This window comes from Salvelinus sp. IW2-2015, linkage group LG1, assembly GCF_002910315.2.
Source record: "Salvelinus sp. IW2-2015 linkage group LG1, ASM291031v2, whole genome shotgun sequence".
Lineage (NCBI taxonomy): Eukaryota > Metazoa > Chordata > Actinopteri > Salmoniformes > Salmonidae > Salvelinus > Salvelinus sp. IW2-2015.
The window spans coordinates 48,634,519-48,645,646 of NC_036838.1; the positions used below are offsets into that span (position 1 = coordinate 48,634,519).

The 11,128-nt window shown below is 44.3% G+C and overlaps 1 protein-coding gene and 1 long non-coding RNA gene across 3 annotated transcripts in view; one reads left to right on the forward strand and one right to left on the reverse strand.

Annotated features, from left to right (window-relative positions):
- The first annotated feature begins 6 nt into the window (after positions 1–6).
- On the forward strand, positions 7–1,636 carry LOC139028321 (uncharacterized). The gene is made up of 2 exons (XR_011480499.1): positions 7–143; positions 348–1,636. It is a non-coding gene; the product is annotated as an uncharacterized lncRNA (long non-coding RNA).
- A 1,405-nt stretch (positions 1,637–3,041) lies between these two features.
- LOC111968998 (zinc fingers and homeoboxes protein 3) overlaps positions 3,042–11,128 on the reverse strand; it is an 18,335-nt gene continuing 10,248 nt past the window's right edge. Inside the window, exons 2-4 of one of the 2 annotated variants that reach the window (XM_070445443.1) lie at positions 9,253–9,339; positions 5,284–8,249; positions 3,042–4,649 (exon numbers count right to left, since the gene is read on the reverse strand). In XM_070445443.1, coding sequence (XP_070301544.1) covers positions 4,616–4,649; positions 5,284–8,036 — 2,787 coding nt within the window. In that variant the 5' untranslated portion in view covers positions 8,037–8,249; positions 9,253–9,339 and the 3' untranslated portion in view covers positions 3,042–4,615. The remainder of the gene's footprint in view (positions 4,650–5,283; positions 8,250–9,252; positions 9,340–11,128) is intronic. The other variant, XM_023994985.2, reaches the window with a different exon arrangement.

Consider the following 11,128-nt stretch of genomic DNA (forward strand, 5'->3'; position numbering starts at 1 on the left):
GAGACCAAGAAGAAGGCTGTGGAGAGGCTAGAGGAGCAGCTGATGAAGCTAGAGGTGCAGGCGACGGACCGTGAGGAGAACAAGCAGATCGCTCTAGGCACCTCCAAACTCAACTACTTGGACCCGCGCATCTCTGTGGCCTGGTGAGACACGACCGCAACCTTGTTGACAAACATGCACAACGTCTTACACCCGCCATTGCTTGCCACTTGATCCGCACCCACTGTTCTGCTAGTAAATGTTGACGCATGTGGCTGTGTCCTAGATTAGTTGAGGGGTTTGGTGTTGAGGGAGTGAACTCCTGCAGTGTTGATCGTTCTAATATCCTTCTGCCATCTCCTTCCTAGGTGTAAGAAGTGGGGTATCCCTATCGAGAAGATCTACAACAAAACTCAGCGTGAGAAGTTTGCCTGGGCTATCGACATGGCGGAGGATGACTATGAATTTTAAATCCTGTTTGCGGTTTTAATTATGCGATTTTTATTTTATTGGATACTTGTTTTTATCTTAACTGATTACACCCGATGGCCAGCCTGACAAGGGAATAGGTGTGCACTCAACAAGCATGGTGAGGAAGGACAGAGCAGGGGTCAGGATGTATAGGCCATTACAGATGGGAGGACGAGGTGGGTTTGTCTTTGAATGTCTGAGGTCCGATTCGATGGCTGAACTATACCCACACCCAAAGGTGAAACGGTAATCCCAATGATTGGATGAGAACCAGTGGATGAGCTTTTTTGCCTTTTTGGTTCTCTTCGTCTTCAGCCACATGCACGACCTGAAGATGTCTGAACTTTGAACTCTGGGGTCCTATATCTACTGTATTCAACAACAAAAAACGACTGCTTCGTGTATTCATTTCTTTTTTTCACTTGGTCTGTATTTTTAGCCCTCCCATATTAATGGATTCTATATTTTAATAGAAGAGGAAAGTCAAATCATGAAATGAATTCCTTATGTGCGCCTTTTGAGAAAATGAAATGTGAGCTCTAGGTATGAGAGTTGTGGGGGGTCCATGAAAGTGTTTGGGTGAGTGTGATGTTTTAAACTGGACTATGTCGATTGTGTACCATGAATGAGAATGCTTTGACAAGCAAGGGGGAAAATGCTAAACCCATGTTAATATTTACCTAAGCAAGCAGAATGTGAATCATTTGTTTTACAGTATCTATCAGGGACTTATTTTCAATGTGAACCAATTTTATTTTTCTCCCCTTGCGTTGCCAGCATTCTCAATCTTTCTGCATAGCCCTGTCTAGCTCTGGTTTTTAATTTAATAATTTCTGATTGTTTCCGAGAGGGGGAACAAAACTCCCTTATCTGTTACTTGAAAAAAAAAATATTTTAATGTATTTTAAGTTAATGGAAAATGTTTTTTATTTTGTTAGAAGGGTGTGAGGGATATCAACTTTGCCAAAAATGTTGTTACAATTTTAGGCAGTCATTTCTTTTGTTTAAAGATTGAGAACAAAGAAAGTTAACAGGAGTTTCAATGTGAATTATCCATTCATTTTATTCCACTCATGTCTCAGAGGAAAGTTGGTGTTTGTAGCAGTTAACTTCCTTTTCTGTCATAGCCTCCAATCATGTTTTATGCTCATTGTATATTGAAAATGAATTAAACTCCTCAACTCTACACACTGGGTCTATTTTGTGTTATTGTGACACTACTTGTTATTATTATGGCCTTGCACCAAAGGGCTTTTTTTTTTTTTTTGTCAACTTCCTTGACTTAAGTTGGATCAGTCACTATGTTCACCCTGTTGACAGTCACTTTTCAACATACATTTCTCATTTAGGTGTACTGTGGTAATGTTTCAAGAGGCTTCCTGTGTTCCCAGTGTAATAACAAGCTCTGTCTACCCTGAGAACAGGAGGCCCCAGGAAGCATCCCCACTGCCTGTTGATTTTGGACAAGTCGCTATAGGAGGGATCAGGCAGGGTTTGGCACAGGCCTGGAGCTCATGTTTGGACTTTAACATCATGAATCTCTTTATCAATCCTTGACATCTTTTATTTTTAATTAAAAGATTTAGCTTGCAAATTGAGGCTCTGCCAGACTGCAGTGACCATGGCTATATTGTGAGACCAGTTAAGTGCAGATGTCAAGTGCTGTACGTAAGATTTAGTATAGCATAACATGAGTGCAGGTGTCCAAGATGGTCCATTTCCGATTTGAGAGAGCTTCCCAGCTGGGATCCATTCAACATGAGCAGTAACTGGCTGACTGGACTGACAATGAACTTAGAAATCCTTTGTAGGCATTCTATGACGCATGCTGTTCTTTGCATTATTCAATAAATATCAAATCTGTAAGGCAAACCTCTGCAGATATTAGGATTGTGTTATTAATCGCAACATAAAGGTATCTAAATGTGTCAATCTTTAAACACACTATTATACATTATTTCACGTCCCTAGCATTGAGTATGGAAAATCATTCAAAGGACAAGTGAAATGCCATATCGAGAGTAAGCTAGTGATTATCATTAGATCAAGCTGTTCATATTGACATAGGCATACACAAGCATTTTTGTACATAATGGCTCTGATTACAACTTGCCAATACAGTTCACTGGAAAGAATGATTATTAAAAAAAATCTCCTGCCATCGAAGCAAGAGCTCAGTTTCTGAAACCAATTGATATTTCTTGTAGGGCGTTGGTATAGTTTTAACTTTGAGAAAGTGTATCAACTGTCCTCTACCAGTAGATGACACTGTTTAAAAGGAAAACTTGCCAATTCTTACTTGATCTAGATTAATACGCCCCTACAAATATCGAATGAACTCTTTAATTCAATCCCACTTCTGACACCAGTGTAATGAAACCGGCAAGTAGCGCGTCTCGAACCCTCAACCTGGCCCGTAGCCCAGCACGCCATTGACTGTGCCACAAAAGCATGCTCGAGTGGCAGAGTCGATATCTGCGCTTATAAACACGGGGTCGCTACAAACATATGTCATGTTCATATGTCATGTTCTATAATCAATCTACAGGTGTGATAGCTTTTCATGTGGCAGTAAAAACAAGTAAACAGTCTTCCTCAGTGAGTATTTATTCTGGAAAGTGTAGAAAGGATGACACAACAGTGCTTTATGATCAAACTATTTCATAAAAGTTAAAGTGATCATAACACCGTAAGTCCAGATTTCTTTTCATCTTTATTTTTCAAACCAAAATAAATTGGTAACATTCAACACAAGTGCATACACTGCTGGTAGGAGATCACCTCCAATTTAACTTTGGATGGTATAGCACCGTTCTTAGCTATTTAGCAGCTTATCAGAGATGCATGTAGTGACTATGTTTGTTAATATGAAAAATTCAGAAGAATGAAAAGATCTCCTCATTTGGCTCTCTAGCTAGCACAAGATCTACCTCTGTGTCCTCCAAGGCATTTGATCAAATTGACATTTATTTTATAGCATTTGCCGGTATATTTCATATTACAGCTGAATGTTAAGCTTTTACAAGAATACAGAAGCAGCATCTTTTTTTATTTTATTCACAGATATAAACCAGCACAGCAGTAACTTTAATGCACTGGCACCTTTTTTTGATCTCAACATCACAGTAGCTGGAAAGCTATAGGTGATGGGCGGACCGGTCATATCAATGCATTGGGACAGACTTAGTAAGGCAACGTTCGCGTGACAGGCTTCTCTTATGATTGGGTTTGTAGATTCAGCCAGGGCAGTATTGATTTTGACAGAGCTCTGTCAATATATTTATTCTGGGGCAGTGTGGGTTTAGCATTGCTCTCTGCTAGTGCATTGTATTGTCTCTTGCGTGTAGCTCAGGGTTTCTCAAACTCGGTCCTCAGGACCCCAAGGGGTGCACGTTTAGGTTTTTCGCCCGAACACTATACAGCTGATTCAAATAATCAACTAATCATCAAGCTTAGATCATTTGAATCAGCTGTGTAGTGTTCGGGCAAAAAACAAAATGTGCTCCCGAGGACCAAGTTTGGGAAACGCTGCTGTAGCTGAACTGTTGAGTGATCACCAACATTTATACAGAGATAAATAAAACTAGAGGCTCAATTATTTCTGGACTTACAGTGACTATAGAAGAAGAGTAAGTAAAATTGAAAAACCAATTAACGGAGGAAAGTAAAATTCAAGGCAGTGCTGAAGTACTGGTTGCTAAAAAAAAAAGTTACAAATATCAAAGCCAACAATAACATCTCCTAGACACTGCTCATTTTGTCCAGTCAACAAAACCCCTCTTTAGTGCAGTTTCAATCATATACATCTCCCTTTCCCTAAACAGTATCTCTTTATCCCTCTCCCATCTTCCCTCATTCAAGTCAGTTGTCCAGTCAGTGTTAGTCTTCTCTCTGTCTCATCTGGCTTACCACCCTCTATGTGCACCATCCCATTCCCCACACGACCACAAAGAAGAATGAAGAAAGGCCTGAACATCACAGGACTCAAAAGGTGAGAAGTTCTTTCTTTAGAGGATGGCAGGAAGTGATGGGGGTATTCACAGTTACAGTCCAACGGTCCAGCTACAATCACATCTGCTGTCATAATGAACACACCAGACCATGGCCATCTGTAAAGCCGGACAGCCAACCCATCCTTTACCCCTAGTACGTTTGGGCCACTCCATCAGACTTCAAGCAGCTCTATCCTCAGACGATCCCTGAAAACACGCGCACACACGCATTAGTACAATATTGTTCTGATTAAATTACATTTCCCATGAATACATGTCATATTAAGTGTCTTTAGAATCAGCACCGTTAACAGGTGGTAGGAAATCAGAGACTAAGTTATGTAACAGCCAACTCATAAAATACCATTTTCATGATTTATTCACATATATTAGCACTCTCTCTTAATCTATAATTCAATGACCCAGACTCCAACTCTTCTAAAAATAGCTTCTTAATACACAGACCTTTGATTGTCTGTGAAAGCCACTCTGTATGAGTACCCACACTCCCTCCCCGGGTTTATTTTGTTCTTCAGAAATCACAGTAACAACTACAAACACATAACTGACATTTATTTCTTTAACTTAATTTTCACAGTTTACAAAGCCCTAAATAAATCATATCCAGTTTCAGAACAATATATAGCTACTGTAGAAATCAACAGTATAGTGTTTGACATTCTGTTATGGCCAAGGAGCAATATTAACTTTTGAAAAATCATCATCAGTCTCAAAGAGTCTGACAAGTAAACAACTGACCTAACATATACATTCCATGAAGGTATGGGGTGATCACAGATTGAGTCATTTTCAGTAGACAACGGTAACTGATAGAACTCACCTGGCCTCTGCCTGCTTCTCCCCAAAGGCCTGGCTGCTAACCGGCTGAGGGTGGTCATCCTCCCTCTCTGCCCAGTGACCATGTAGTCCTTCTGTCTCCACAGCTCTCCCTCTCTCCCCAGTCTCCTCTGGCTCTGTTGGACTCAGCAGTGGCTTCTGTGTGTCTGCGCCCCACCAGAATCCCAGCTGCCCTGAGTGGAGCTCCTTAGGTCCTTCATTAAGCTGCTTGTTCACCTCCTGCTCCACTAGTTTCCTATTAACCTCCTGGGGATTGATCAGTGCTTCAGAGTCTCTGTGGCCCTTTCCCTCCTCTCCCTCTACAGGTAGGCACTGGTAGCCCTCCAGCCATTTCAGTTGGCCGTTCTGGTGGATGTAGCGGCTGTCGCTGAACCAGCGGACCACCTCTGGATTTGGCAGGCCCGTCATGATACTCAGCTCCTCATACTGCTGGCTGCTGGGCCACCGTGTGCTGGTGAATGCCAGCCTCAAAAGGTGTACCTGCTGGGGGCTTTTCTTGGATGGGTGTGACAGGTCTGAGACATGTGTCTCAGACTTGAGCTCTGGAGGGAAGGCCTCTGAACCAGGTTTGGCAGCTGGATCGCTCACCATGAGCCTCTGCAGGTTGATCTTGATGGGGTCAACTTTTAGTTCAGGGCAGGTTCTGTCGTCCCCAAAATGGTCTTCCTCTTTGATAAGCTGCCGCAAGACTGATATAGCTTTCATAGGAACCTCCTTGATGCATTTGCCATCCTTAATGATAGATATGCTGTTGCTGCTACTGCTGCTTTTGGTAATGACACTGATGCTGGTGTTTTCGTTTTGGGCTTTGCTGGCAAGGTTCAGGTTGTTGACACTATCATTATTTCTAGTGCTGGAGTAGCCACTGCTAAAATTGCCATTGTTGGACTTGTGGATATTGTTGTTGTTACTGTCATCATCGTTCTTTGTTGATGTGTACTGATCCTGGTTAGCTGTGTTGCCATTGCTATGAATGTTATAGGCGATAACGTTAGATTTGCTGGTGTTACTCATGATCACTTTACCTTTGTTGCTGCTGTTGCTGAAGCCGTCCAAGACAGATGCAATGCTAATATGTCTGCTGCTTTGATTGTTTGGTTTGTCATGGCTGTCAGTGCTACAGTCATCTTTGTTGCCAATGTTGGAGGAGCAACTGACAATGCTGTTGCTGGAACTGATGTTGTTCATTGGTTTCCTAGTGCCATGGTCCCTGCTGTTACTACTGATGGAGGAGTTACTACTGATGCTGCTGCTACTACTGCAACTACTACTGTTACTGCTGCTGCTACTGCAACTACTACTGTTACTGCTGCTTCTGCCGCTGGTGCTAATGACACAACTGTTGCCCAGCCTCAGAGCAACAGTCTTGTCAGACTCCTGGCTGGCCACAGTAGTGGGGATAGTGTTCCTGGCCACTACCTGTGTTGTTCTGCTGACTACAGTCTGATATTTTGGGGGGATCATGGTTGGGGTAGCATAAGAGACCCTAGTGGTGACCGGGTGACCAGCGGCTGACATGCTAGCCGAAGTGGATATGACTCCAGTATGCCTGCTCACTACACTGCCATGGGTCACCTTGGCAGCCTGGTGGCTGGGGCCCACTGGAGCAGGCTGGGCATGGACAGTGTGATGGGTCACAATGTGATTTGTGTGCCGTTGCTTGGGGGGCTGTTTTTGGGGTGCTGCTCCTTGGAAGACCGTGTTGAACATCTTCCTCCTGGCCTCCTCTATCTCCTCGGGGGACCAGCTGATCCCCTGTTTGAGTCTCTGGGCAGTGAACCACAGTTTGATCTGCTCCTCTGGCCAATCAGAGACCACAGTCAGGTAGCAGAGCTCAGCTTTGGTCGGGTAGGGGAACTTACCAAAGGAAGTCTTGAGAAAGCTACTGGTGTCCATGGCAGCATCATAAGTGGGGATGCTGCTCAGGGGAATCATCACCTTTGGAAGGTTTTTGCTGGAATCCGAGGAGGAGAAGGTGGGAGAGCTGTGCTGGTGATAGGTTTGATTGGGCACTGTTGTTATCACATGAGTGACAGGGTTTCTCAACATAGCAGCACCACCGGTCCCACTGAGAGACCCATTTTGTAGTTCAGGCACATTCGTCAACATGGTGGGGTCTGTCCGCTCCATTTTCTTCCCAGTGTCTATCCTCCGCACCTCCACCGTGTGGGAGACCACAATCTTCTTGTGCTCTCCCTTGGCCTTCATCACCCTCACTATAGGTGTTTTAGTGAGGAAGATTGCAGTCTCGCGCGAGTCCTCCCCATTGGTCGTGAACAGGCTCTGCTCTACGGTGGTCGCACCATCTCTCTTCCTGACATGCAGGGAAGCGTAGACAGAGCCCCCTGACACCCCAGGGTGGGCTTTAGCATTGTGCAGAGCCAGGGCCTCAAACCTGACCACTGACACGCCACAGTTCAGGCAGGAGAAGCTGGGTTGGGCCCTGAAGTCTATGTGGCAGTTGTGCAGGTGGTCCAAAAAGTAGTTCAGCTCTCTGGACTCAAAGCGGCAGGGTGGGCAGCTGTATGTGCTACCTTTCTGCCATTTGTCGCCCCTTTCAGGTCTGGAGGAATCATGGGAGAAATGGCCTCTGTCTTCTCCAGATATACTGAGGATGCTGTCCTCTGGGATTGTGGGTAGGAGCTCAGGAAGGCAGCCAAGTATGATCTCCTCACGCATGTGTTTGCTTTTGGATGTGATCATACAGGGCACTGTTGACTTCCTCTTGCTGGCCATTGTAAAGTAGCTGTGTGCAGATGATGGGTGACTGACTGGTTGTCCCGTATGGTAACGGAGGGCGAGTGGTTTGTGGATAGGGCTGAGAGTTTAAGTGTCATGGGCCGGCCGCGATGACTTCACAGTGTTGCTTCATGTTTGCCCTCAGCTTCTGGGACTCCTCTCACACGATGAGTTAGGGTTAGACAGCTGTTTTAGCAGTTCACTGGGAACCTATAGGAGAGAAAACAGAACAAATATGTGATAAGGTAAATCATTCCTTATAAGAATAACACCACACACAATTGGTTAATTAGCTATTTAGTTCTTTTTACACTGTCAGTAAAAAAAATGATGGTTGTATCCTATCCTTCTATATGGGTCCTCAACCCCCCACCCATACCATCAGCGAGTGTCTAATGAGCCTCATATTAATGCCAAACTCTGCCAACCTTGGATGAGAGCCACTGTTCACATTTGAGCCACTGTTCACATATTTATGACGTATGAGTGAAGTATGAGTGTTGGCACACACACACATCCATGCAGAGGCTTCATACCCATAGGGGACACAGGGGCATATGCACCCCCAGATCTGTCCGGTTAAAAAAAAATATATATTAATAAAAAAAATATCTCTCTCTGTAATGCCTAGTGCATTCCCCAAGAGAGGATGGCTTTCACTTCAGCACTAATAAATTAATGAACTTCTTTGAGGAAAAGATCATGATCATTAGAAAGCAAAATAAATCTGCGTATTCCTCAAAAGCTCAGTTGTCCTGAGTCTGCACAACTCTGCCAGGACCTAGGATCAAGGGAGACACTCAAGTGTTTTAGTACTATATCTCTTGACACAATGATGAAAATAATCATGGGCTCTAAACCTTCAAGCTGCATACTGGACCCTATTCCAACTAAACTACTGAAAGAGCTGCTTCCTGTGCTTGGCCCTCCTATGTTGAACAWAATAAARGGCTCTCTATCCACCGGATGTGTACCAAACTCACTAAAAGTGGCAGTAATAAAGCCTCTCTTGAAAAAGCCAAACCTTGACCCAGAAAATATAAAAAACTATCGGCCTATATCGAATCTTCCATTCCTCTCTAAAATCTTTGAAAAAGCTGTTGCGCAGCAACTCAATGCCTTTCTGAAGACAAACAATGTATACGAAATGCTTCAGTCTGGTTTTAGACCCCATRATAGCACTGAGACTGCACTTGTGAAGATGGTAAATTACCTTTTAATGGCGTCAGACCGAGGCTCTGCATCTGTCCTCGTGCTCCTAGACCTTAGTGCTGCTTTTGATACCATCGATCACCACCATCTTTTGGAGAGATTGGAAACCCAAATTGGTCTACACGGACAAGTTCTGGCCTGGTTTAGATCTTATCTGTCAGAAAGATATCAGTTTGTCTCTGTGAATGGTTTGTCCTCTGACAAATCAACTGTAAATTTTGGTGTTCCTCAAGGTTCCGTTTTAGGACCACTATTGTTTTCACTATATATTTTACCTCTTGGGGATGTCATTCGAAAACATAATGTTAACTTTCACTGCTATGCGGATGACACACAGCTGTGCATTTCAATGAAACATGGTGAAGCCCCAAAATTGCCCTCGCTAGAAGCCTGTGTTTCAGACATAAGGAAGTGGATGGCTGCAAACTTTCTACTTTTAAACTCGGACAAAACAGAGATGCTTGTTCTAGGTCCCAAGAAACAAAGAGATCTTCTGTTGAATRTGACAATTAATCTTGATGGTTGTACAGTTGTCTCAAATAAAACTCTGAAGGACCTCGGCGTTACTCTGGACCCTGATCTCTCTTTTGACGAACATATCAGGATTGTTTCAAGGACAGCTTTTTTCCATCTATGTAACATTGCAAAAATCAGAAACTTTCTGTCCAAAAATGATGCAGAAAAATGTATCCATGCTTTTGTTCTAGGTTAGACTACTGCAATGCTCTACTTTCTGGCTACCCGGATAGAGCACTAAATAAACTTCAGTTAGTGCTAAATACGGCTGCTAGAATCCTGACTAGAACCAATTTTTAATATTACTCCAGTACTAGCCTCCCTACACTGGCTTCCTGTTAAGGCAAGGGCTGATTTCAAGGTTTTACTGCTAACCTACAAAGCATTACATGGGCTTGCTCCTACCGATCTTTCCGATTTGGTCCTGCCGTACATACCTACACGTACGCTACGGTCACAAGACGCAGGCCTCCTAATTGTCCCTAGAATTTCTAAGCAAACAGCTGGAGGCAGGGATTTCTCCTATAGAGCTCCATTTTTATGAAATGGTCTGCCTACCCATGTGAGAGACGCAGACTCGGTCTCAAACCTTTAAATCTTTACAGAAGACTCATCTCTTCAGTAGGTCATATGATTGAGTGTAGTCTGGCCCAGGAGTGTGAAGGTGAACGGAAAAGCTCTGGAGCAACGAATCGCCCTTGCTGTCTCTGCCTGGCCGGTTCCCCTCTCTCCACTGGGATTCTCTGCCTCTAACCCTATTACAGGGGCTGAGTCACTGGCTTACTGGTGCTCTTCCATGCCGTCCCTAGGAGGGGTGCGTCACTTGAGTGGGTTGAGTCGCTGACGTGGTCCTGTCTTCCTGTCCTGGGTTTAGGCGCCCCCCTTGGTTCTGTGCAGTGGCGGGATCTATCTTCGTGGGCTATCCTCGGCCTTGTTCAGGATGGTAAGTTGGGTGGTTGAAGGATTTCCCTCTAGGCTGTCGGAGGGGGCTTGTGCTTTGGCAAAGTGGGTGGGGTTTATTCCTGCCTGTTTGGCCCTGTCCGGGGGTATAATCGGATGGGGCCAAGTGTCTCTGACCTCTCCTGTCTCAGCCTCCAGTATTTATGCTGCAGTAGTTTATGTGTCGGGGGGATAGTTATATCTGAGTATTTCTCCTGTCTTATCCGGTGTCCTGTGTGAATTTAAGTTCTCTCTTAATTCTCTCTTTCTTTCTCTCTCTCGGAGGACCTGAGCCCTAGGACCATGCCTCAGGACTACCTGGCATGATGAACTCCTGCTGTCCCCAGTTCACCTCGCCGTGCTGCTGCTCCAGTTTCAACTGTTCTGCTGCGGCTATGGATACTGACCTGTTCACCGGACGT